Source organism: Aotus nancymaae, unplaced genomic scaffold, assembly GCF_030222135.1.
Source record: "Aotus nancymaae isolate 86718 unplaced genomic scaffold, 86718_ANA_hifiasm-v0.15.2.pri h1tg000007l, whole genome shotgun sequence".
NCBI classification, from domain to species: Eukaryota; Metazoa; Chordata; class Mammalia; order Primates; family Aotidae; genus Aotus; species Aotus nancymaae.
The window spans coordinates 6,121,830-6,148,618 of NW_026988418.1; the positions used below are offsets into that span (position 1 = coordinate 6,121,830).

Here is a 26,789-nt window from a genome sequence, read left to right on the forward strand (position 1 = left end):
TGAGATGTTTAATTGGCGTTAGATGAAATTAAAAAAAAAAGACAAGATCTGAAATTGTAAAACTACTGGAAGCACACTACATAAGGAAAAAATTACATGATGTTGATCTGGGCAATTATTTTTTCAATTTGACACCAAAAGCTCAGGGAACAAAAACAAAAATATACAAATGGGATGGGATTACATGAAACTAAAAAGTTTCTACACAGCAAAAGAAACAATTAACAGAGTGAAGAGGCACCATATGGATTGGGAGAAAATATCTGTAAGCTACACATCTGATAAGGGATTAATATCCAAAATATATAAGGATCTCAACTCAATGGCAAGAAAGCAACCCAATTAAAAAATGGGCAAAGGACCTGAGTAAACATATTTCAAAAGAAGACATATAAATGGACAACAGATATATAGAAAAAAAGCACTCAACATCATTATGGAATCATTATGGAAATGCACATTAAAACCACAATGAGATATCATCTCACACCTGTCAGAATGACTATTATCAAAAAAGATGAAAGATAAGGGTCAGGCATGGTAGCATACACCTGTAATCCCAGCAATTTGGGAGGCTGAAGTGGGAAGATCGCTTGAGGTCAGGAGTTCCAGACCAGCCTGGGCAACACAGCAAGACCCTGTATCTACAAAAAACAAAACAAAACAAAAAACACCTTGTTTTAATTAGTTGGGTGTGGTGGCGTGCACCTGTGGTTGTAGCTTCTCAGGAGGCTGAGGTGGGAGGATTCCTTAAGTCCAGGAGGTCAAGGCTGCAATAAGCTATGTTCGTGCCACTGCAATCCAGCCTGGGTGACAGAGCAAGACCCTATCTCAACAAACAAACCAAAAATATGAAAGATAATGTGTTGGCAATGATGTGGAGAAAAGGGAAATCTTGTACACTGTTGGCTGGGATATAAATTAGAACAGCAATTATGGAAATCTGTGTGGAATTTCCCCAACAAAGTGAAAACAGAACTACCATATGATCCAGCAATCTTAATTCTGAGTATACATCCAAAGGATTTGAAGTTAGTATGTGATATACAGTATGGTGTGGGGAAATGTGGTGTATATATACATAATAGAATACTATTTAGCCTTAAAAAGGAGGGAAATTCTGTCGTTTGCAACAACATTGGTGAACCTGGTGGACGTTATGCTAAGTGAGAAAAGCCTGGCACAGGAAAACAAATACCACATCTTCTCACTTAAATGTGGAATCTAAAACAATTGAACACATGTAAGCATAGAGCAAAATGCTGGTTACCAGAGGCTGAGGGGTGGGGAAGGAATGGGGAGATGTTGGCCAAAGGTGCAATGTTTCAGTTAGACAGGAGGAATAAGTATTTGAGGTGATGGATATGTTAATTACCTAAATTCAATCATTGCACATTATATATCATAGCATCACTTTGTACCCCATAAATATATGTACTTGTAATTTGTCAATATTCAATAGTATAAATAAAAATTTTTAAAAACTTTCTGACCATCACAATATCCAATAAAAATAAAAATATATGTCCTACCAGAAACTTGTACATATTCATAGAAGCATTATTCATAATAACTAAAAAGTAAAAACAACCCACTCTCCATCACTTGATGAACTGATCAGCAAAATATGTTTTATCCAAACATTGGAATATTATTCAGCCATAAAAGACATGAAGTATTGATACTATAACATAATGAACCTCAAAAACATGCTTATATATATATATATATATTTTTTTTTTTTTTTTTTTTTTTTTTGAGACCGAGTTTCGCTCTTGTTACCCAGGCTGGAGTGCAATGGCGCGATCATGGCTCACTGCAACCTCCACTTCCTGGGTTCAGGCAATTCTCCTGCCTCAGTCTCCCGAGTAGCTGGGATTTCAGGCACGTGCCACCATGCCCAGCTAATTTTTTTTTGTATTTTTAGTAGAGACAGGGTTTCACCATGTTGACCAGGATGGTCTCGATCTCTTGACCTCGTGATCCACCCGCCTTGGCCTCCCAAAGTGCTGGGATTACAGGCGTGAGCCACCGCGCCCAGCCCAATATATTTTTTTTAAATTATTTTTATTTTTATTTTTAGACAGAGTCTTGCTCTGTCACCCAGGCTGGAGTGCAATGGCACAATCTTGGCTCACTGCAACCTCCATCTCCCAGGTTCAAGCAATTCTCCTACTTCAGCCTCCCAAGTAGCTGGATTACAGGCAGGCACCACCACACCCAGCTAATTTTTTTGTATTTTTAGTAGAGACGAGATTTCACCATATTGGCCAGTCTGGTCTCGAAATCCTGACCCTGTGATCAGCCTGCCTCAGCCTCCCAAAGTGCTGGGATTACAGGCGTGAGCCACCACGCCTGGCCAGATGCTAATATTTTAAAGAAGGCAAACATAAAAGGCCACATATTGTATGATTCCATTTATATGAAACATCCAGAATAAAAATCCATAAAGACAGAAAGTATATTAGTGATTGCTAAGGACTTGGGGAGGAATAATGGGGAGTGGACTGTCCTAGGTATGGGCTTTTTTGGGGAGTGATGAAAATGTTCTGGAATTATCTAGTAGTGATGGTTGCACAACTGTGTGAGTACATTAGAAAGTACTGAATTGAACCTGTTAAAAGGGAAAACTTTATGTGAGTTACTTCTCAACAAAGCTGTTACTTTAAAAATAAAAATTTTCTGCAATATCTCCAAAAAATATATATAATGAAAGAAGCAAGGTGAAGATAGTATGTATAGTACCAGGTATATAAAACTAGATAGACATAGATAGTCCATAGATAGAGAGATATAGATAGATTATATATAGAGAGAGGTGGGACAGCAACCAACTTTTCATTCTATGCCCTTTTATGTTTTTCATTGTACTATGTGCAGGTATTGTATCTATCATATATATTTTTTTCTAGGATCATACTAATGGTTTATCATTATAACTTTTCACATTCATCCTTTCTTTCCTGTTAGGAAACAACAATTAGTGACATCTTTGAATCTGAAGTAATGAATGAAGTATTGCCTTTATCAAACTCCAGGTTAGTAAAGTCAAGACAGTCATCTGAGATGAACTCTCAGCCATGCCTGAGAGTCGTGGCTGCCTGGATTGCTGACTTGAAAAGGCGTAGCATTCTGGGGTCATTTACTCTACATGAATTATCTGAATCTTCTTCCAATTCCTTCCCTTCACCCCTACACTCCACAGAATCCTGACTTAAGATAGGAAATAATCTATGAACATAGGTTTAAAGTAAATTTTATTTGGCTTTCTTTGTATAACAGTTGCAAAAAAATGAAATTTTATCAATGTCCTGTATCCCTGTAACCCCAAACTGCTACCAAGAAACTCTATCTACATCATGTCCTCACACATGGCCTTTCTTAGTTTTCCAGGAAAAGGTCTGGTAGAGTCATTTGTAAGTCTTCAAGAGACTGAAGAGATTAAGTCAAAAGAAGCAATGGCAAGTTCGAAGTCCCCTGAGAATCTTTTGTGTTCACAGAATTCTGAGGCTGGATACATAAATGTGGCTTCTCTGAAAGAGACACACGGTATACAAGAACAAGACCAAAAGTCAGAGCTATAAAATCACTGTTGCCTGAAGCTATACCGAACAAAATTGCTAACTTAAATCCTGGACACAAAAATGGACCATGACATTGAGAAGAGTTACCACAGATCTCAAATGGATGTTAACCAAGTGTCTTCAAAATTGCTGATAAATTCATTAAAGCCATTCTAAAAATGGATTTTTCAAGTTTGTTTGATATCCTCAGATACCTTGTATTGATCAATATATTGACCTTAGTTCAATGATTTATTTAGGTTTCTTTTCAGCAGAGCACATGTATGGTTAATTCAGCATTCTTTCCCATTATTATGGGTATATTTTCGATTTATTTTTTAAGAGTAAAAACAATACAGTCACATTAAAGCAAATTTTTTTTTAAAAAACCCTCCTATAATACTACAATCTTAACACAACTATTTTTATTTTACAATTGTTCCCTTTTGGTCATAATTCAAATACATATATTCTAAATGGGTATTATTATATATTCATTTTCACAGTCTGATTCTTAATTTACTGTATATATCATGGAAACATTTTCAATAGCCGTATGATATTTAATCATGTTGATGTTCTCTGATTATTTTTTATGGGAAAAGTTTTATTTTTATTTATTTATTTATTTTTTTGAGACGGAGTCTCTCGCTCTGTCACCCAGGCTGGAGTGCAGTGGCGCAATCTTGGCTCACTATAACCTCCTTCTCCCGGGTTCAAGCAATTCTCTGCCTCAGCCTCCAAGTAGCTGGGATTACAGGTGCCCACCACCATGCCCAGCTAATTTTTGTATTTTTAGTAGAGATGGGGTTTCACCATCTTGGCCAGGCTGGTCTTGAACTCCTGACATCATGATCTACCCGCCTTGGCCTCCCAAAGTGCTGGGATTACAGGCATGAGCCACAGTGCCCTGCCCTAGGAAAAGTTTTAAACATTTAATGAAAAAGATTTAGAGCAATACATTATTTAAAAGTGGATAGGAGGCTGGGCACGGTGGCTCATGCCTGTAATCACAGCACTTTGGGAGGCCGAGCTGGGCAGATCACCTGAGGTCAGGAGTTTAAGACCAGCCTGGCCAACATGGGGAAACTCTGTCTCTACCAAAAACACACAAAAAATTAAGCCGGGTGTGGTGACACCCACCTGTAGTCCCAGCTACTGGGGAGGCTAAGCCGGAGAATTGCTTGAATCTGAGAGGTGGAGGTTTCAGTGAGCCAAGATTGTGCTACTGCACTGCAACCAGGGTAACAGAGCAAGACTCCATCTCAAAATATAATAATAATAGTAAAAGTGGATAGGAAAATGCCTTTTCTAAGGGAAGGGGTATGAGAAGAGAGTTCACATAACCCTCAGTAAAAAAGAAACTACCCCTAAATATTTCCAGACAGAAGTACAAAGTAGGTGAACAGTCTCCAACTCATCTTTAGTGTAGTGGGACTGCTTCTTCAGAAAAGAACAGCAACATTCACATCCATTTATCAGTCTGGGTGGAATAGTCCTGCTCAGTATCTTTGAGGATGTGGGATGTTCTATAAATTAAACGTTCTCTTGTTTGGCATTTAAGTTTTTTTTTGAGATGGAGTCTTGCTCTGTCACCAGGCTGGAGTGCAGTGGCACGATCTCGGCTCACTGCAACCTCCACCTCCCAAGTTCAAGCAATTCTCCTGTCTCAGCCTCCCAAGTAGTTGGGACTACAGGCGTGCTCCACCACACCTGGCTAATCTTTTTTATTTTAGTAGAGATGGGGTTTCACCATATTGGCTAGTATGGTCTCCATCTCCTGACCTCATGATCCGCCTGCCTCTGGCTCCCAAAGTGCTGGGATTACAGGTGTGAGCCATCACAGCTGGCCAGCATTTAAGTTGTTTTTACTAATTTTTTTTTTTTTTTGAGATAGGGTTTCACTCTGTCACCCAGGCTGGACTGCAGTGGCATGATTACTGCTTATGCAGCCTCAACCTCCCAGGCTTAAGTGATCCTCCCTCCTCAGCCCCTCCCAAGTACAGGCATATGCCACCATGCCTGGCTCATTTTTGTATTTTTTGTAAAGATGACATCTCACTCTGTTGCTCAAGCTGGTCTCAAATTCCTGAGCTCAAGTGATCCTCCCATCTCAGTCTCCTAAAGTGATAGGATTATAGACATGAGCCTCTATGCCAGGCCTGGTTTTACTTTTTTACTATTTAAGGTTATGCTCTGTTGAAGGTCTTTGTGCATGTACTTATTTTCTTTTGAATTAATCCAGAAAACAAATCTGCAAAATTGGACTGAGTCAAAGGATATAAATGTTAATATTGCTCTAGGACATCACTTCCTCTGCTTTAAAAAATGGTTGTGCCTGGCCAGGTGCAGTGGCTCACGCCTGTAATCCCAGCAATTTGGGGAGCCAAGGCGGGCAGATCACTTGAGGTCAGGAGTTCAAGAGAAGCCTGGCCAACATGGCAAAACCCTGTCCCTACTAAAAATACAAAAATTAGCTGGGTGTAGTGGTGCACACCTGTAATCCCCGCTACGCAGGAGGCTGAGGCACAAGAATCACCTGAACCTGGGAGGTGGAAGTTGCAGTGAGCTGAGACCACTCCACTGTACTCCAGCCTGGGCAACAAGTGAGACTCTGTCTCAAAAAATAAATAAATAAAAATAAACTAAATAAAAAATAAAAAGGGTTGTGTCAACATAGTGTTTTCATAGCCAAGTTACTCAACCTCCTTGAGGCTCAATTTCATGATTCATAAAATGGGAACAATAATAATTATATATCCCATAGGGTTGTGAGGACCAAGTGAAATGAAGCATGTAAAGTATTTAGCACTTAGTAACTGCTTAATAAATGCTAGTTATCATCATTTCTTTTCACTAGCAGTTTATCAACATACTATTTTTTTCACAACCTCATCAACATTGGATATTATCAATTTTAAACATTTATTCTAAAATAGTTGGTATAGGCTGGGCGTGGTGGTTCATGCCTGTAATCCTAGCACTTTGGGAGGCTGAGGTGGGTGGATCGCCTGAGGTCAGGAGTTCAAGACCAGCCTGACCATCATGGTGAAACCCCATCTTTATTAAAAAAAAAAAAAAAAAGTTGGTATAAAATTATACTGAAGGGTGACTGCTGCTGTTCCTTTTCCCCCTCCTCCCCTTTCTTCTTTTTCAGCTGGAGAAGGAGACCAACAGGTGAGGATCAGGAACCTGAAATAAAAATGACCCTTTAAATTGAGATACACTGGATTTTTATTTATTTTTTTCTTATTTTTGTTTTGTGTCTTTTCTTTATATACACTGGATTTTTATATGTAATCCTTGCTTCCTCAGATGACAGAGCTAGAAAAGATGATCAAAGGACATAGGAAATAATAACTATTATATTAAATTGAATGAGCCTTGCCCAAGGTCCCTGTCTTTCACTGAATTCTTTGAATATATTATATTTATTGAGTATCTGCTACGTGCTATTCAGTAGGAGACACTGCAGCTACACTGTGAACAGGACCAGGAGTCTCTACTTCCATGGAGTTTATATGCTATTAGGGAGGAAGATACATGTGTGTGTGGCAAGAAATGAGGTGTAGACACATACCATACAAAGATAATGTGGAATGAGGGGTAGCATGAAGAAAACAAACCAGTGATCTGAATGACCAAGGGCTACTTTAGATTAGGTCTAATGTTGCCTCTGAGAAGGTAACATCTGGGCTAAGCCCTGAACTATAAAAACATTACTTCCCACAGGCATACCCCAACCAACCAACCCCCACTCCCCCCGCCCTCCTCCACTAACCCACATTATGATCTGGAAGGAATATTTCAGACAGAGCTAACAGCTATTACAAGGCCCTAAAGAGAGGAGTGATCTCTGACCTAGAGGAACAGACCGGCCAGAGCACAGTAACTAAGGGCAAGTGGCGCAAGATGAGGTCAGGTAGATGACAGCTAGATAAATGCACTGAAGGGCTTTGTATGTAAGGAATTGAATTTTATTCTAAATATAGGAAGCCAGGAGTGATTTATAAGCACAAGAGTTATTCTGCAAATAAAAAACTCTATTTGCTCTGTGGGAAATGAATTGGAAATGACAAAACTGAAAGCTTCCGGCAGAACTGAAACATAATCTATTGTACTGACTTCGAGGAAGGAATAAGTATTTACCTAGCAAGCATTTGCGTGCCAACCTGTTCTAAACGGTGAGGATGAACAAACCAGAGTTCCTGCCTTCACGGTGTGCACACACTAGCGGCAGAAGACAGACACCGCACGTGTGGCGGTGCAGAGCACTTGGCTGCAAGAGCTGATAAGGAGGACCCTGGGAACTGCCTAATCCAAAAGCTCTGGCTAGAGCAAGATCAATTTGTACTGCCCTTAGTACAGCCACGTGAGTGGGGTGACCATTGTCCTTAACCAAAAAGATGTCAAGGATTTCCTCCTCCTCGCTCCAGCGCCCCCAGTCCCAGAGGCAGTCTCTCAGCTCGACCCCAGCAGCCTCAGCACAAACCACGCGGGGAGACAGCTTCCGGGGGCGGAGCCTGGTCTTATTCCGCGTCTACCGCGCCTGCTCCCCGGACGAAACCCGCGGACTGGGCTTTAGGTTCGGCGGAATCCCACGCTCCCGACTTCTGCTTCCGGGTCACAGCCATGGCGGTGGCAAATTCAAGCCCTGTTAACCCCGTGGTGTTCTTTGATGTCAGCATTGGCGGTCAGGTGAGATTCAGGAGGCTGCCCACACCTGCGCCGAAGGGAAACTGCTCGGGGCTAGGCAGGCAGAACTCACCCAGAGAGAGCGGACTCGGGAAGCCAGAAAGTGAAACTGCACCCGAACCTACCGACCTGCCGGGGCGAGTGGGGGAAGAAGGATGAGTCTCCCCAGTCCTAGCGGCCTGCCTCTGGAGGGTTTGGGCGGAACGAAAGGTTAGGCCAGGGAGGCGGAGGTGGGAGATAACGAGCGGCAGGGTGGTGGGTCAGCCCATCATGTCCCCTGCTCCGTTGAAGCCCTCATGGTCTTTGACTAGACCTTCTGACAGTCTCTCGCTGATTTCAGGAAGTTGGCCGCATGAAGATCGAGCTCTTTGCAGACGTTGTGCCTAAGACGGCCGAGAACTTTAGGTAAGGACGTGCCCTAGCTCTGCTGGATTAGCTGAGGCAGAAGCCGAGCCCCAGTCAACCGCCTGAATAGCCTGTCTACGTCTGTTTGTCCGCTCACTGCTCTTGAGATCTGATTCCTCCGCGCATTGCTCTGTCTGAATGGTTGCCTTTTTGATTGTTCCCGAGTCAACTTATGTTGTTAGTCTGTACGTCTGCGTTTCTGAACGTCTGGCTGGCCGATTAGTGGACTTGCTGGCTCCAGTGTTTGTTTTGTCCCGTCTTTAGAGGAGCTCACAAGTGTGATGTTATAGTGATTGAATCGTTCACTTTTTGTCCCTTTCAGGCAGTTCTGCACCGGAGAATTCAGGTCAGTTTCAGACATGTTTGACTTCTTTGCTTGCTCCAGAGGGGTGTTCTGGGCTGCAGTGAGGGTACGGGGGAACCACCTGCTGGCCTTGAAGGATTACTGGTGACAGTGATAGAAGGTAATATCCCAAGGGTCTATCCCTAGTTGGTTTGCCTCCTTTATGTCTGTCAGCCCTGTTTAGGAGAGTCCTTTTGGCTCCAGGGCATGGTAAACTGGAAGGGCCTTGTACTATCTGCTATCTAATTCTCTTTCTTTTTGGTTATAGAAAAGATGGGGTTCCAATAGGATACAAAGGAAGCACCTTCCACAGGTAAGGCTTTTGGCAAGCCATCCTGGAGTCTTTCAGAAATACTTCCTGGGGGATTAGGCTCTAATAAAATAAAATTTAAAAAGGAAAATAAAACCAGAGGGTAATTCTTACATTTCTTGAGAAGAAATGTTTTTGTGGACTCAACAACTGAAGATTTATTAAATGTTCTAACTCTACTTATACTCCTCCACTTCTTTTTATGTCTTTAAAACAGAAACTACTTATCTTTACAATATCCTGTCTTTTTCATGCACCTGTTTGTGCGAATGCAGATTTTAAAAAAAATACAGTTGTAATCCTAAAGTGCATGTAATATATCTTGCTGGTTGATATTTTTAATTCCTAAAATGATCATGTATGATTGTCCCAGGATAATCATATTTCCTGGGGAGTGGAGTATGGCAACACTGAGTCTCATTTCAATATAGAATCTTTCTCATGGTCTCACTGTGGTTAGTAACAATGTTAGCATGTAATTATATCACAGCTTTAGAGCTGTGGGTCACTAATCCCCGTAGGACTCCTGTGAAGTGGTATGTGTTATCTGTATTCTACAGAGGAGGAAACAGAGGATAAGAAAGGTTAAGGACCCTCCCTAGGGGTAATAGCTAACAGTTGTTAAGCCCTGACACGTGTAGCAGTCCATTTCACATAAATTCTCTGTAGTTCTTTCCCCCAAATTTACATCAAGCCTTTGATCTGCCAGGCAAGTAATGTGGTCATTCTTCCTGCAGGCTTTCAGTCCCTTCTTTTTGTTACTGTTCAGGTGCCAGATCATGCACTTGATCAATTCTAACATGCCCTAATTTATAACTAAAATCCTTTTTTATGGTTAATTATCCTTTCAGCTTAATCATTCCAGGAAAAGAAACATCTTTTTTTTTTTTTTTTGAGACAGAGTCCCACTCTGTTACCCAGGCTGGAGTGCAGTGGCATGATCTTGGCTCACTGCAACCTCTGCCTCCTGGGTTCAAGCAATTCTCCTGCCTCAGCCTCCTGAGTAGCCAGGGCTACAGGCATGCACCACCATGCCCTGCTAATTTTTGTATTTTTAGTAGAGAAGGGGTTTCGCCATGTTGGCCAGGCTGGTCTTGAACTCCCGGCTTCATGTGATCTGCCTGCCTTCACCTCCCAAATTGCTGGGATTACAGGCATGAGCCTCTGTGCCCAGCTAAGAATAATCATTTTGTAAGCCAAAGTGGTAGTGTTTTTTGAAATCAATGTTAATCTAATATAATAATGACAAAGTCTATATGTTTCTAAACCATAAAATATTCTCTCAGTATTCTTTGCTCTCTGTTTCAGGGTCATAAAGGATTTCATGATTCAGGGTGGAGATTTTGTTAATGTAAGTATTATTCCTTTCCAATCAAAGACCTACAGTTTTAGTTTTTGTTGTTATTGTTACAGCTGCTGTTTTTACTGTAGTGACCCAGTCTTAAGGTTTGAGGACAATAGCCAATTTTGATGGGGGTGTTGATCACCCCACAGATACCTACAGGGCCTGAGAACAATAGCCAAGTTTGATGAGAATGGTGATGGGGAACTTCTTGAAAGTGGCTGGGTACCACCGACTCTAGATAACAGATTTTAGCACTTTGATTGGGACATTAACTTCCATGGTCCAAATCTCAGCCTTTTTGAGCCAGAAATTGGACTTTTTAAGAATAGCTACAGATGATCTATGATAGGCCTGCACTAATTAGTCATATGAAACTTAGTTGGAAATCAGCTGTGGTTTTTTTTTTTTTTTTTTTTTTTTTCTGAATGGAGGTAAGTCTCCTTTTAGTGGGCTAAATGCTTGCTCATTTTCTCTTTTACTTCTGGTGTCACAGTACCTGGAAAACTAAGGTTTTCATAAGAAGTTGATTCATGGGCAAGGAATCAGAGCAAGAGAGGGAGATAGTTCTGGAGGAATTTTGCTCTATTCACTGGGAGAGCCCAGTGAAATAGTTCTTTCTTGCTAACCATGACTTTCTTGTAAGTAGACTGTGTCCTCCATATGAAGCCTCCCTCCCCACCCCAACCTTGGAGGGTGCAGAATAAACTACACTTTTTCTTTCTTAAACCTGCTTTTGTCCTTACCTACCCACTTCTGTGCATGGGCTTTCTTTACTCTTATTAATATCATTTGGTTAGTTGTGTTGCTGTTTTCTTGGATCTGGGAGACATTTATTATTTTTTATGTGTTTGTTTAGTTTGGCTCTCATGAGTTTTTAAGACGTTTCCTATGCAATATAGGGTGGCAGAGTGGTAGGTTTTAGGCTGAATTATGCTTTTACATATGTTTTGTTTCATCTGCATCATGGTGTATAACTGAAATGGCACAAAAAAATCCTAGAGTTTTGTTTTATCTGTAAAAAATGGAAAGTGGAGGTACACTGGGCCTGCATTTCTCACAGTGGCACTGACAGTGACAATTGGTTGGAATCAAGGAACTGGTCCCTTTGGCCATGGCATATCTTTGCCATTTCACCACAGACTCCACACCTGTTTCCCTTATTTATGTTGCTGACCCCTGTAGGCATTTGTTTGCAACCTCTGGAAACAAATAATGGTAGTGGGGTTTGTTAGCTGGTAAGAAGGGCAGAGAAACTATCCTCTGCTTTCTTTCTATTTTTTCCCCCTAGGTTCCCCTGTTGCCTTAAAAGGAGAGGATAGCTTCTTACTAGACTTTGCCCCAGGCATATCTGATCACTTGTTGATAACTCTAGAGTTAGACAATAGTCGCTCAGTCTGAAAGCCCGAGTTAAAAGCAATTGCTGACAGGCCTTACATCTGTAATCCCAGCACCCTGGGATACTGGGAGGATTGCTTGATCCCAGGAGTTTGAGACCAGCCTGGCAACATAATAAGACCCTGTCTTTATAAAAATAAAAAAACTTACTTTTTATTTTTTAATTTTTGGTGGTGTGCACCTGTGGTCCCAGCTACATGGGAGGCTAAGGTAGGAGGATCCCTTGAGCCCAGGAAGTCATTTCAAGGCTGCAGTGAGCCATGTTCATGCCACTGCACTCTAGCCTGGGCGACAGAGTGAGACATTGTCTAAAGGGGGGAAAAAAAGCTTGCTTAGAACCTTCCTTGGGGAAGGCAAAGTGGAATGAGCAAGAACCAGAAAAATCAGAATTTGACACCTTCCAAAGTTGGACCAAGCATATTTGTTTTATTCATTTATTTTTGGTTTTAATAGTATTTATTGTTTTGTTTGCAAAAGAAAAGTGCACAGAAGAAAATAAATCACCAAATGAATTACCCTTAATCTCACCTTACAAGGAATATACTATTGGCATTTTGGTTTACAGCTCTCAGTCTTACCTTAGTATGTATATGTGTGTTTATATAATTTTTAATCAGACTTAAAATCATCTATATGTTTTACTTTTTTTGTAATTCATAATTGTCCATACCTTCCCTTGTCATTGTCTTCTAAAACATGCTTTCTAATAACCACCTAATATTTCATTATGAATAGACAAGTTATTTGATCAATTCACTGTAGTTGAAGATAAGTTGCTTTCTATTGTTTGCTCCAAATTACTGATTTTATAATTTTCCCTATTTCTGGAGAGCTGTAGATAGTGTGGTTATGGAGAATGGCGTGGTAACTGAGGTGTCCCTTAGGTTCACTGGGAAGTTGGAGATGAACTTATTTTCTCTCTTCCTTCTGTATTAATATGTATGTGGAGTTAGTTAATGACATAATAGCTTGTTTGATTATTTATTTAGTGCTACATTGTTTGCAAAGTGCTTTTTACAGATACTATCTAATTGAATCTTCATGATAACTGTAAAGAGTACCTAAGTTCATCGTCACTTAATAGATGAGGAAATTGAGGCTCACAGATAAGAAGTGACTTTCCCAGCTCGTAAGTGATAGATCTCGAACTCAAATGCAGGTCTTTCTCTTTTTAAAAATTTCTTTCTTTTCCTTTTTTTTTTTTTTTGAGACAGAGTCTTGCTCTGTTGCCTAGGCTGGAGTGCAGTGGTGCCATCTCGGCTCATTGCAACCTCTGCCTCCTGGGTGGGTTCAAGGTATTCTTGTGCCTCAGCCTCCCAGGTAGCTGGGATTACAGGCAACCGCCACCACACGGAGCTAATTTTTGTATTTTTAGTAGAGACAGGGTTTCACCATATTGGCCAGGCTGGTCTTGAACTCCTGACCTCAAGTGAGCCACTGTGCCAGGCCAGGTCTTTCTAATATACACACTTGATTTTATTTGATAATATTTAGCCAAATAAAGGTTTGAATTTGGACAGTTTCTCTTTTTTCTCTGACTTATATTAATCCCCTTTGGTAGTCCTTGTCCCACGGAGGGACCCTTGATTCTACACTGGGTCAGTGTTTTCCCTTTCGCCCATGCACTGTTTCTTTTTACTAACTGGCTAGGAGTGGTTGATCTTTTTGGCACTCCTCAATATTGCCTTTAAACCTCAGGGATTCTATTTATGGTAATGCAAACATGGCCTTGGTCAAATTGTTTTATTACCCAGACTTCAGTTTCCTCACATGAAAAATGGGGAAGATGATAATGCTTATTCCTCAAGGTTGCTGGAAAAGCAAAGAGATAATGCAGATAAAGCTAGTTTAAGCAGAAATTGGGAGTTTATAATAAAGGGAGTGTTTCATGTAACTAACAGAAGAAATAGAACTAGAAACTAGAACCACAGAGAACCAAGGCAGTTCTTTATCTCTGTTTCTCTAGTGCTTGCCACACATCTGTGTTGTGTTCTCTTTCTGTTCTCTAGCCCACCTTGCAGATGATAGTCACATCCAGCTTTCAGGTTTACATGCTACAAATTTAGCCTCAAAGAGAGCATCCATCCCACTTCCAGATTCCCAGAGAAGGAACTCTAGTTGGCCCAGTGTGAATTAGGCATCCTTCCCTGGATCAATCAACTTTGACCAGGAGGGTCGTATCATGTTGTACAAACAGACTGCCAAGAGCTCACTCACCCTCCTAGATAGTCTGGGGGAATGGAGTGGTAGTCACTTAAGTGGGTGCTTTTATGTGACTGCAGGCATGAGAGTCTTTGGGAATGGCAAGGATTGAGTATGTGATTACCTTGTTGCTGTTCCCTACTTTGTCTGTGTCTTAACTGATCTTTCTAGAGGCCCATCTGTGACCTGTTGCATCCAATCTGTACATGCTCTAGCCAGACTTTGTGGGCTGTAGGTGCCTCGTATAAGACTTGCTTTGATGGCAGGGTGGGGTCAAATAGGCGCAGCTTCCAAGATGACCAACAAGATTAAGAGTAGACTTTAAAGACGCCAGGCGTTAGGTGCAACAGTGTTCTTCCTCTGGTTTCTAGGGACCCAGTGCTCCAAGTCATGAATACTTCCCTTCTCTCTGCTCAGGGAGATGGTACTGGAGTCGCCAGTATTTACCGGGGGCCATTTGCAGATGAAAATTTTAAACTTAGACACTCAGCTCCAGGCCTGCTTTCCATGGTAAGTAAGGTCCAATCAAGGTTTCGGGTTATAGCCAGCTGGTTTCTGGGCCCCTCTTGAGGCCCAGTGCTGTCTCTGGGGATGGAAGCAAATGCTTTCCTTCTCTTGCTTGGCCCAGGACTCACCTCTACCACTTCCTTTCTCAGTTTGGTTTGATTGAGAAAACCAGTAGGTAAGCTGGGACGGTGGCTCATGCCTATAAGCCCAGCACTTTGGGAGGTTGAGGCGGGTTGATAACCTGAGGTCAGGAGTTTGAGACCAGCCTGGCCAACATGGTGAAACCTCGTCTCTACTAAAAATACAAAAAATTAGCCAGGTGTGGTGGCGGGTGCCTGTAATCCAGCTACTCGGGAGGCTAAGGCAGGAGAATCACTTGAACCCAGGAGGTGGAGGTTGCAGTGAGCTGAGATGGTGCCACTGCACTCCAGCCTGGGCGACAAGGGTGAAACTCCATCTTAAAAAAAGAAGAAAAAAGAAAAGAAAACCAGTAGGTAAGGCCCACTAGCAGGCTAGCAGGCTGGGGAACTAAAATCTGAACCAGGATTTGTGGCTGGGCATTCAGCCCTACTGCTCAGAATGTAACCAACCTCTTGTGCTTTTAAGACACACATATTCATAGCTGGGTGTGGTGGCTCACACCTGTAATCCCACCACTTTGGGAGGCCAAGGCAAGAGGATTGCTTGGGGTCAGGAGTTTGAAGCCAGTCTGGGCAACATAGTGAGACTTAATCTCTACTAAAAAAAAAAAATTAGCCACATGTGATGAAACACACCTGTAGTCCCAGCTACGAGGGAGGCTAAGGTGGGAGGATTGCTTGAGCCCAGGAGTTTGAGGCTGCAGTGAGCCATGTCCTGTTCATCTCTGTATCCTTGGCTCCTAGCTTAGGCCCTGGTTCATAGATAGGTGCTAAGTTAGGTTTGCTGAAAAAAAGTGTAGAGGAATCAGGGTTACAGGCTTTTTGGGGAATCTTGCCCTTCAGCTAACATGGCCAGGGAAACTTAACTGCCGGTCTATTTGGTTTCTATCAGGCAAACAGTGGTCCCAGTACGAATGGCTGTCAGTTCTTTATCACCTGCTCTAAGTGCGATTGGTTGGATGGGAAGCATGTGGTGTTTGGTAAGTCCTACTCCTGTCCCATGGTCCCGGCCCCATTCACCTCGGATGGGACCTCCAGAGGAGTTAGTTCTCAACTCTTACCAAGAATGCTCAACTCGTGTAACTGCTTAGGTGGTAATAGAGAAAACAGAAATGGTGGGGAGGTGGGGAACATGTGTGGCTGGAGAACTAGATGTAATGACAAAAGGGCCATTTGATGTAGCATGGAACCACTTAGGGGGAAAACCCAGTTGCTAGCACTGAAGAAATGCCACAGAGACAGCATGATATGGTGAGACTTTGGAGTTACTCAGATATAAGTTTGAGCCCTAACTCTCTACTTATTACCTATGACCTTGAGCAAGTCATTTCACCTCTACCACATCTCAATTTCCTAAAGTTAGTAAGAGGGTCTAATAAGATCATAGCTAAGAATGGGCTCTGGAAGCTGGAAAATGCTATGTAAACAAGAATAAAGTCCAGTTCACACTTTTCCTACAGGAAAAATCATCGATGGACTTCTAGTGATGAGAAAGATTGAGGTAAGTACTGCTTTGATTTTTCTCTTTCTCTGCCATTCTGGCTGGTACTGTCTGACTAGTGTCCAGGAGCTAGAGAAGGGGGAATGAGCTCCAGTTTGTTAGGCCCAGTCTTCATTGTCTCAGGAAAAGGGAGGAGAGACCGCATAAGTCAGCCTGTGTGGCCAACACTGAGGTTTGACCTCTGATGACCCTGTTGCCTATTTAATAAAATTCTACTCCTTGGCATTGCATTCAGGGTCCTTCATGATTAGTCCCTGTCTGCCTTTGACCCCTTCTCTTGCCACTGCCTCTTCCTTGTTCCAGTCACATCAGGCTACTAGCTCTTCTCTAAATCTGCCATACATATCCCTGCTGCTTGCTCTTTCCTGCCCCTGAGCCCTTGCTCACACTGTTTCTTCTAGCTGGAATGCTCTTTTCCCTTCCCTCCCGGTGGAATCCCACCCTTCTAGGCACAGTTCAAATACCCCTCTTTTGTGAATCCTTCGCTGACCTCTTTAAGCAGCAATTTAGTTGTCCGTCTGCCCCTTATCCAACTCTTTCTTATAACTTTTTGTTATATTATCATAGATTGGATATTTTCTAAGTGTTTCGCATCTTCTCTTTGATAGGTATTATATACTTTACCTGTCTGCCAGGACATGGTTTGCCTCTGAGTGCTGAGTCCTTAGCACAGGAGCTGGCAGGCATCAGTAAAAGTTTGGTAAGGGAACGAGCAAGTGCCTGAGTGGATGAATCTCCATTGTGCTTTTTTCCCTAGAATGTTCCCACAGGCCCCAACAATAAGCCCAAGCTACCTGTGGTGATCTCACAATGTGGGGAGATGTAGTCCAGATCAAGACTGATTCAGGTAAGTGAGTCTTTCTCCTATTAGGTTAGGAGTCAAACTCCAGAGAAGGCAGCATGGTCTAGTGGAAAGAAATGTAGTCTTGAAGACATGAGATTGAGCCCAGTTCCTCTGTGTGTGACCTTGGAGTAGTCACTTTCCTTCTCAGAGCATCTTTCTTCATCTGTCAAATGGAAATACTATAATACCTATCTGTCAGAGTCATTATAAAAATCAAAAGAGAAAGGGTTGTAGGACCACTTTACTTTTCTGCCACTTTGTAATATACAGAGTATCAATCTGAAAACCACTCAGGCAGTTTCTAATAGCACTCTTAGACTACAGTTCCATTCAGTAGTCCCCCTAGAAAGACCTGGCTCCAGACCTGAGTAACTCTCTGCTGGGACCAACCTGGGCAGCCCGGAGACACACCTGTCATGCCTCTCATCAGAACTGATACTTCACTTCCAGGCCTTGACTTCATATTTGCCAGCCTTGTAGGTGAATGCCTCACATCGTCCAGCCTATGTGGACTCATTTCTTCCCCACATTTGCTACTGCCTGCTCTGCACTGGGCAGCATGCTAGCTGCAGAGAGGGGGACAAAGAATTGAAAGATGTCTCCTTTTAGGAGCTCATGGGAAATAAGACATTCTCAGAGGTGATCACTAGTAATATGAGTGACATTGCCAAGTGTGAGAAGAGTACAAGGGAGAAATCCATCCCTTCCAGCTGGGTGAGGGGTAATGTTGTTTTGTTGTTTTTTTCTCTTTTTTTAATTTTCAAACCTGCAAAAAAGTTAGAAGAATAATACCTTGAACACCCATATATCTTCACTTAAATTCACCAGTGATTCACATTCTTGTTTGATTGTTTTGCCTTGATATTTGTTTTTTTCTTTCCCTTCTTGCCTCCTCACCCATTTCCATTGCCTCTCTTCCTCTCTCCTGCTCCTCTTCCCTGTCTCCAGGCTTTCCTTTCTTTCTTCCTTTCTTCCCATCTTCTTTCCTTTATCCTTTCTTCTTATCTTTCCCATTTGAAAGTTGCAGACTTCTTGACACTTTACCCATGAGTATTTCAGCAAGGAACTCCTAAAAATAAGAACATCCTATGTAACCACAACATTATATATAGTACATTTTCAAACTTCCCCAATTGTCCCAAAAGTAACTTTTGTAGCTTAAGAAAAGGTAATCCAATCAAGGGCCCCATATTTCATTTGGTTTACACAAGTAACATAATACACTCTCATTGTGAAAACTTTGACATCAAACAGATAAAGTGAAAACCCCTCTTGACAACACCCCACCTCCAACTCCACTCCCCATTCCAGAGGTCACTTCTTTTTTTTTTTTTTTTCTTTTTTAACCCTGCAGAAAAACAGTCACTTCTTTATCAGTCTGATGTATGTCCATCAGGGCCTTTGCCTTGCGCATCTAATTTTAGGAGGTTTTCTTTTTCCCAAATGAAATCATAGTATATTTTTCATTTTCTAAAAAATTATGTCTTGAAAACTTTTCCTTCTTAGTATGTAAAACCACCTTGTATTAAAACCACCTAGTATTAAAAAATGAAAATAGCCTGTCACGGTGGCTCACTCCTGTAATCCCAGATAGCTTGAGCTCAGGAGTTGGAGACCATCCTGGGCAACCTGGCGAGACCCCGTCTTTCAAAAAAAAAATAAATTAGCCAAGTGTGGTGGTGCAAGCCTGTAGTCCCAGCTACTCAGGAGGCTGAGGTGAGAGTATTATTTGAGCCCTGGAGTTTGAGGCTGCAGTGAGTTATGATGGTGCCACTATACTCCAGCCTGGGTGACAGGGTGAGACCCCATTTCAAAAAAAAAGAAAAATCAAAACTTCAATGCAGGCTGAGAATCCCTAATCCGAAATCCCAAATGCTCCAAAATCTGAAACTGTTTGAGCACTAACATGACATCAGAAGTGGAAAATTCCACATCCGACCTCATGTGATGGGTCATTGTCAAAAATTTGTTTCATGCACAAAAGTATTAAAAATATTGTATAAGATTACCTTATACAATAGCTATAAGTAGCTAGGACTACAGGTACGTGCCACCACGCCCGGCTAATTTTTATATTTTTTGGTAGGGATGGGGTTTTACCATGTTGGCCAGGCTGGTCTCTAACCTCTGACCTCAAGTGATCTGCCCACCTTGGCCTCCCAAAGTGCTGGGATTATAGGCATGAGCCACTGTGCCCAGCTGAATATTAGTTCTTAATTTTATATGTTGTGATTTTTTTCTTCAGAATATATTTTAAGAAAAAAATTCTTATTGTGTTGCGTAAGTTTGGTGATTTTTTTTTGATATACATGATATTCTTTGTTAAAGAGAAGTTCTAAATTTTGATGAGGTCAAAATTATCAGTCTTTTATTGCTTTTCTGTTTTGTCTCATTTAAGAAGGTCTTTACTATCTCAGATCACAAGGTTTTCCGTATTTTTTCTAGTATTTCTTTTTATATGGTGGAACTAAAATCATTTTTCTAGTATTTTTATAGTTTTATTTGTATATTTACAAAATCATCTATAATTAATTTTTCTGTATAGTGTTAAGATAAGACTTTTTCTTGTCCTTTTTACAAATGGATATCCAGTCAGATACCTGACCATTTTAATGACGCTACACACATTTGTTTGTGACCAACTCTGTGTTCAGCATATCTGGCACTTACAGGCATTTGGTAAAAATTTATTACATGAGTTAAGTAGAGAGGGAAAATGTCAGGCATTTTAGGCAGGGAACTGGTGTGAGCAAATGCTGAGGCTGGAATGTACAAGTGTGTGCTGGGAGCTGCATGTGGACCTCTCTTGTTCAGCCTGTTGATCCCTTCTCAGGCCCACTTGACACCCCTAGCTTTCCTTTCTGCCAGTACTGGTGCCCCTTGGGCTCAGCCTGCTCTCTCTCTTCAATGACTGCTGGCCATTCCCTCCCTCTCTTACTCATTTCTTTGCTGTAACCAAAGTTAAGTTCATGGGTCCTTTCTTTCCAAAGATTGACCACTAATCACTACCGGAGGACAAAAGATAACAAAAAGAATAAAATTTAGAAATTCTTTATGTTGGGGCCTTTCTGTATCTTTTTGAGTCTTTTACATAAAGTTACTGGAAGTCCTTGTTGGAGTTTTATTTCTGAAGATGGGGATCACCAACTGTTAGCAAAAGTTATATGAACTTTTGCTTCCAAGAAAGCCGTTCGTCTCAGCCTGCAGCCCAAGCAGAACACATTGGTCAGGTGGCCATTGTACATTCCAGAGGCCCTCTAGACCAGGACTGCCCATGGACTGTGATGATGGAAAGGTTCTAGATCTGGGAGGTCCAGTATGGTAGCTAACAGCCCCATGTGACAACAAAACACTTGAAATGTGGCTGGTTCATCTGAGGGACTAAACTGTTAAACTTTTATTTATTATTTATTTTTATTTTTTTATTGATAGAACTAAGCTATAGTTTATTACATTTAAATTAGGCCAGATATGGTGGCTCACACCTGTAATCCTGGCAGTTTGGGAGGCCGAGGCGGGTGGATCTCTTGAGGTCAGGAGTTTGAGACCAGCCTTGCCAACACAGAAACCTCTGCCTAGATCGTGAGCCAAGATCATGCCACTGCACTCTAGCCTGGGCGACAGAGTGAGACCTTGTCTCAAAAATAAATAAGTAATTAAAAATAATAATAAACATAAAGAGCCAGTTGTGGCTAGTGCTGCTGTACTGGACAGCAAGCTCTAAACTTAGCAACTTAGTCTACTTGCCCTGGCTTGCTCAGAACTGATCTCGTAGCTAATACTAGGGACACTATAATTAAAGCAGTTATCTTTCATTGAATTCTTCCTGTGCCCACATAATGAGCCACGAACTTTACTTGAATTAACACATTTCACTTTACCAAAAATCCCTATCATAGGTTTTAAAGTGTTAGGGAATCTGGGTGGCAGTCTAATGCAAAGGGGTTGGTTCCACAGATGGGTGCCCTGTTTTGGGTTTCTGAATAATGTGATTTGGGAAACATTAATGAAAAGGGGAGATGAATTTCCCAGGGAACAGGGGTCTGGAGGGAAGGAAGGTGGTATTTTTAAGCACTTTTGGGTAGTATTTCTTATACTTTAATGTGCATATGGATCTCCAGGAAATTTGTTATAAAATGGTGATTCTGGGCTGGGCGCGGTGGCTCACGCCTGTAATCCCAGCACTTTGGGAGGCCAAGGCGGGTGGATCACGAGGTCAAGAGATCGAGACCATACTGGTCAACATGGTGAAACCTCGTCTCTACTAAAAATACAAAAAATTAGCTGGGCATGGTGGCACATGCCTGTAATCCCAGCTACTCAGGAGGCTGAGGCAGGAGAATTGCCTGAACCCAGGAGGCGGAGGTTGCGGTGAGCCGAGATCGCACCATTGCACTCCAGCCTGGGCAACAAGAGCGAAACTCCGTCTCAAAAAAAAAAAAAATGGTGATTCTGATTTGGTGGGTTTCAGTAGGGGATAAGATTCTGCATTTCTAATCAGCTCTCAGGTGATGCTGATGCAGACTTTGAGAGGCAAGGCAATGGGGAGTAAGAGTCTATCTTTTAATTGAGAACTTGCCATATTCCAAAGAAAAAGACCAAGAGGAAATAATCTCTTGGTGGCACTAGTCCAGCAGGAATCCATTGCATTCATGTCAAGTATCACCTGATCCTGCATTTGAGGCCTTGTGCCCAGGCACTGGGCATGTGTGGTGAAACAGCTAGGAAGGAGATAGAAGATGTCACTTGATCAGTTCTACCTCCCTATGGAGCACTTCTTTCCAGAACCTTTGTGTTTTGCCTTCCTAGGTTCTGACTTTGGTTTTAGTGAAAATGAAGTTTTCTGTACAACTTTTTTTTTTTGAGACCAAAGTCTCACTCTGTCATCCAGGCTGGAGTGCAGTGGCACAGTCTCAGCTCACTGCAACCTCCACCTCCCTGGTTCAAGGGATTCTCATGCCTCAGCCTCCCGAATAGCTGGGATCAGAGGCGTGCACCATCATGCCTGGCTAATTTTTGTATTTTTAGTAGAGATAAGGGTTTCACTATGTTGGCCAGGCTGATCTCGAAGTGATCTCCTGACCTCAAGTGATCTGCCTGCCTTGACCTCCCAAAGTACTGGGGTTACAAGCGTGAGCCACCATGCTTGGTCTGTACAATTTTAGATATAGAAACCTTGGTTTTATCTTGGGTTCTGGGATTTTTTTGGTTTTGTTTTTGTGTTTTTGTTTTTTAAACAGGGTCTTACTCTGTCACCAAGGCTGGATTGCAGTGGCGCAGTCACAGCTTCCTCAGTGAATCCTCCCACCTCAGCCTCCTTAGTAGCTGGGATTATAGGTGTGCCCTACCACACCCACTTAACTTTTTAAAGGTGGGCTGTCTGCTGGGCGAGGTGGCTCACACCTGTAATCCCAGCACTTTGGGAGGCTGAGACGGGCAGATCACAAGGTCAGGAGATCAAGACCAGCCTGACCAACATGGTGAAACCCCGTCTCTACTAAAAAAATACAAAAATTAGCTGGGTGTGGTGGCACGCTTCTGTAGTCCTAGCAACTTGGTAGGCTGAGGCAAGAGAATTGCTTGAACCTGGGAGGCAGAGGTTGCAGTGAACCAAGATTGTGCCACTACACTCCAGCCTGGCAACAGAACGAGACTCTGTCTCAAAAAATAATAATAATAAAAAATTTAAAAATTAAAGAAAAAAGGTGGGGTCTTGCTATGTTGTCCAGACTGGTCTCAAACTCCTGGCCTCAAGCCATCTTCCTACCTCAGCCTCCCAAAGTATTGGAATTACAGGCATGAACCATTGTGCCCAGCTCTGTGAAAACTTTTTATGATAAATTTGGTTATGTATAGCATAAAGAACCTCTACCCTCAGGATTCTCCTGCTGTAGCCTGAGTGGGTTCTTTGCTACTTACATATACCTGGGAGAGGGTGGCACCTCTGAGTTCTGGCAACTCTGCTAGTCTGATATGCTGCCCCCCTCCCTGTGATCCCCAAACCTGGTAGCAATATTAAGTGGTAGAGAGCTTTCCTTAATTCATTGTTGCCTAAATTCTCCAACAGATAATATTCATTCGGGGGCACTAGTTAAACCTTCGAATTCCCAGATCCCTTCCCTGGAGTGTTCAATGGAGTGGCTTCGAGGTGAGACCCAGGTTGTTATGTTTGTAACAAGTATCTCAGGTGCCTCTTAATAGAGAAGTGTGGGAAACACTACTTTAGTTAGTGCTGGGATGACTTTTATTTTAATATTTGGATCTTAGAAAAAAATATATAATTAGCACAATACATAATTTTAGTTATTACAGCTTACAGTGAGGCAATATTGAAGTTCAAATAGTGATTAGCTTAAAAAAGCAATTGTACCTGTGGATGACAGATATTGTAACAGTTTTGAAAGTGCTATTTATGACTGAGGTTTAGGAAACACTGTCTTTCATTCTGGAATTACCTGTAGATGTGAGACATTCCCATAGGGGAAGATTAGGAAGGATGTGTTGGTGGCAGTTGGGCTGGTCCTCTATTCATTCCACAACCAAGCCCTGATGAATTAAGATAGATCCCACGCTGCATATGAGGCTACAGATTTGAAAAGCCCAGTTCCTTCCTTCAAGGAACTCAATCTCTTGGGAGAACTGACAATTACATTACAATAAAGCACTGTATTGGAGGTTTTAGAACAAGGTAAGGAAAGCAGAAATGCCCTGATCTTCCTGGAGTGGTTGGGAAGACTACAGACGAGATGATGCTTCAGTTTAGTACAAGAAAGAATATAACTTGTCAGTGGCTAAAACTGGGAAGGGCATTCCAGGCAGAGGGAACAGACTATGCAAAGTCACAAAGGCAGGAAACAGTAGGAAGTATAGAGGAAGCTGCAGATAATTCAATTTGACTGAAGCAGGAAGATATGAAAAGCAAATGGTAAGAATGTTGGAGAGAGGCCAGGGCCAGTACTAAGCTTAGCAGTTCATATGTTATCCTGAGGTCAGCGGCTGACTTTCAGACATGAAGTATTTTTTCCCCTCTGGGGAAGGAGTCCATTATGCTCCTGAGATTCTCAAAAGGGGCACTGACCCTCCAAAAAAGAATCAGGCCAGTAGGAGCCACTGAAGGATTTTCAGCAGAATATTGTAGTTGAATTTTCATGTTCAGAAGATGATTCTGGCAGCATTGTGGAGGATGCGCTGGAGGCTGGGGAGGAGTCCACTGCAGTAGTAGTCCAGGCAAGAGAAAAGAGGTTTTATGTGAAAATATGCGTCTGGGGAGCACTGGAGATTTGGCAGCAAATATTTATGTGCCTGCTGGGCATGTGACACTGTTTGTTCCCTGTCCTGAAACTCAGAAGCTCTGCCAGCTGAAAAGGCCAGTGAGGAGAGAATGTTTGGCTCCAGTCCAGTCCAGTCCAAAGGCAGAGCTGCTTGCATTGCAGCCAAGTCTTACACACACAGAGGTGCCATTCTCCTCAGTGGAATACTATACAGCCTTAACAAAAAGAAAGAGATAGGTCTGGATATGTTGGCAAGATTTCTAAGGTAAATTAAGTGACAATCAAGATGTAGTAATTTATGCAAGTATGGTACTGTTTATTTTGAATAACTTTCAGGAATCTCTGCAGTGATATATAGCAGACTGTTGATAATACTTCTGCAGAGTAGAGATAGCTGAGAGACTTTTCAGTTGCCTTATTTATGCTTGAATTTTCTACATTGAACATGTATCTTATAACAGAAATACATCCTGTTTATATGTAGTTTTAACTAATCCTAAATCCTCCCAGCACCTCACAGGAGCCTGCCCACAGCCATGGCTAACATCAGTTGTGAATCCATCCCTGGTCCCTCCATCTCCTCTTCCAGGTCTAACCTAGTCAGTGGCTCCCACCTGGGTGCTCCCGCAGCACTTGGTTCATCTCTCCATTGGGGCATTGAACACACTGTATCACAAATGTGTTGGTCTGTTTTTCCCCAGACTGAGAACTTCTTGAAGCAAGGACCATGCTGACTAACGTAGTGCCTGGCCTGACAGAGCTTAGGTCCTGGCACACCATGCAACTTACAAAGTACATTTATACATTTTCATACATTTCTTGGGGGCCCACAGTTAAACTTCAGTCTGTGCCTGCAGTACAATGCCAGTACTCATTGTCCACTGAAGGAAGGGGTGGCTGTGTTTGAGGAATGGCAGGAGGAGGGGACAATAGTATCTGAGTGTACTCACCCTGTTCTCTTAGTATAGCTTGCTCGACTTCAAGGCCATGAACCAAGAGTGTGGACTGCCCTTTCTCTCTACCCTGGGACCAAAACCTGCAAGGAAGAAGGATTGCTGTTTGTTCTGGACGTCTACAGAGAGCTATCAGAGTCTGACAGAAAGGACAAAGGCTTTGGAGCCAAGTAGACCAGGAAGCCCCACCACTGTCTAATTCTGTGACTTTAGTCAAGCCATTAAACCCCTTGGCACCTACTTCACTCCTTTGCATAATTAGATAATATATTATGCATGGAGTTATGAAGGGCAAATAAATGAGACAGTATGCTTGACCATAAATGTTACTTTATTTCTTCTTGGTTCTTTTGTAATATACTGCTCAACTTTGCTGTGGGGAGCCAAAGGTCTAACCTATGGTGAGAATCAGACCTGTTCTACCCTTTTGGGAAAAGAGGATTAGGAGTGTAGAGAATAGCTGGGAGTGGCCAGGTGTGGTGGCTCATCCCTGTAATCCCAGCGCTTTGGGAAGCTGAGGCGGGCGGATCACAAGGTCAGGAGTTTGAGACCAGCCTGGCCAATATGGTGAAACTCCATCTCTACTAAAAATACAAAAATTGGCTGGGGGTGGTGGTGGGCACCTGTAGTCCCAGCTACTCAGAAGGCTGAGGCAGGAAAATTGCTTGAACCCAGGAGTTGGAGGTTGCAGTGAGCCAAGATCACACTACTGCACTCGAGCCTGGGCAACAGAGCCGGACTCCATCTCAAAAAAAAAAAAAAAAAAAAGAATAGCTAGGAACATTGTCTCTTATGGGATGTCCCCGTCCCCACACTGACCTCCATGTCTCTGCCATTGTAGGCCTTCCCTTCCTCTTGGTGGTGGTCTTGAGTAAGATAATCTGGACTGGCTCTCGTGTTTGCTTCCCTGCCTGCTGCCACCCCATTTGATCAAGAGACCCTGGAAGTATCAGAGATTCAGAATCCAAGATTGTCTTTAAGTTTTCATCTGTAAATAAAGTTTTTTTGTATGTGTATGTTTTTTGTTTTTTGGGTTTTTTTTTTTTGGTTTTGTTTGTGTGTTATTTTTAAATGGTTGTAATAGCCCTGTCTCCTCACACCTCAGCTTTAGCTAGGAGGACTGGCACTCCCCAGAGGCCAGCATGGACCAGAGCCCTTTTGTTGTGTATCGTTGATGGCTCTGACTTGCAAGCACTTGTAGTAAACCTAACTCTCTTGGGTTAAAGCTGATGGGCAAAGAAGCCAAAGCCCCAGGACTTTACAGTACTACTTGCTCCAAGGATGTTCCCAGTAGGTTCAATTTGGTTAGTTCTGG

The 26,789-nt window shown here is 42.3% G+C and overlaps 2 protein-coding genes across 16 annotated transcripts in view; both read left to right on the forward strand.

Annotated features, from left to right (window-relative positions):
* The window catches only part of LOC105705093 (phosphopantothenate--cysteine ligase), a 195,370-nt gene extending 188,577 nt beyond the window's left edge, over positions 1–6,793 (forward strand). For 9 of the 11 annotated variants that reach the window (XM_012434724.2, XM_064372244.1, XM_064372243.1 and 6 more), the window contains 2 exons: positions 2,971–3,038; positions 3,386–3,747. In XM_012434724.2, the coding sequence (XP_012290147.2) occupies positions 2,971–3,038; positions 3,386–3,584 (267 nt within the window). In that variant the 3' untranslated portion in view covers positions 3,585–3,747. Of the gene's footprint in view, positions 1–2,970; positions 3,039–3,385; positions 3,748–6,720 lie in introns of those variants that run through there. The other 2 variants (XM_064372246.1, XM_064372247.1) reach the window with 2 other exon arrangements.
* Positions 6,794–8,104: 1,311 nt separating this feature from the next.
* On the forward strand, positions 8,105–26,490 carry PPIH (peptidylprolyl isomerase H). Of its 5 annotated transcripts, XR_010341172.1 has the most exons (11): positions 8,105–8,261; positions 8,599–8,663; positions 8,986–9,009; positions 9,275–9,319; positions 10,625–10,667; positions 14,676–14,768; positions 15,798–15,885; positions 16,366–16,406; positions 17,164–17,253; positions 23,318–23,398; positions 25,223–25,791. XR_010341172.1 is itself a non-coding variant. In XM_064372256.1 (10 exons), the coding sequence occupies exons 1-9, from the start codon at positions 8,196–8,198 to the stop codon at positions 17,230–17,232; spliced, it is 534 nt and encodes a 177-aa protein (XP_064228326.1). In that variant the 5' UTR covers positions 8,105–8,195; the 3' UTR covers positions 17,233–17,253; positions 25,223–25,791. The 5 variants fall into 5 exon arrangements, 4 of the variants coding, with proteins under 4 accessions (XP_064228326.1, XP_012290301.1, XP_012290299.1 ...); XM_064372256.1 differs by lacking the exon at positions 23,318–23,398; XM_012434878.2 differs by lacking the exon at positions 23,318–23,398 and having other exon boundaries at positions 25,485–25,791.
* Positions 26,491–26,789: the final 299 nt, after the last annotated feature.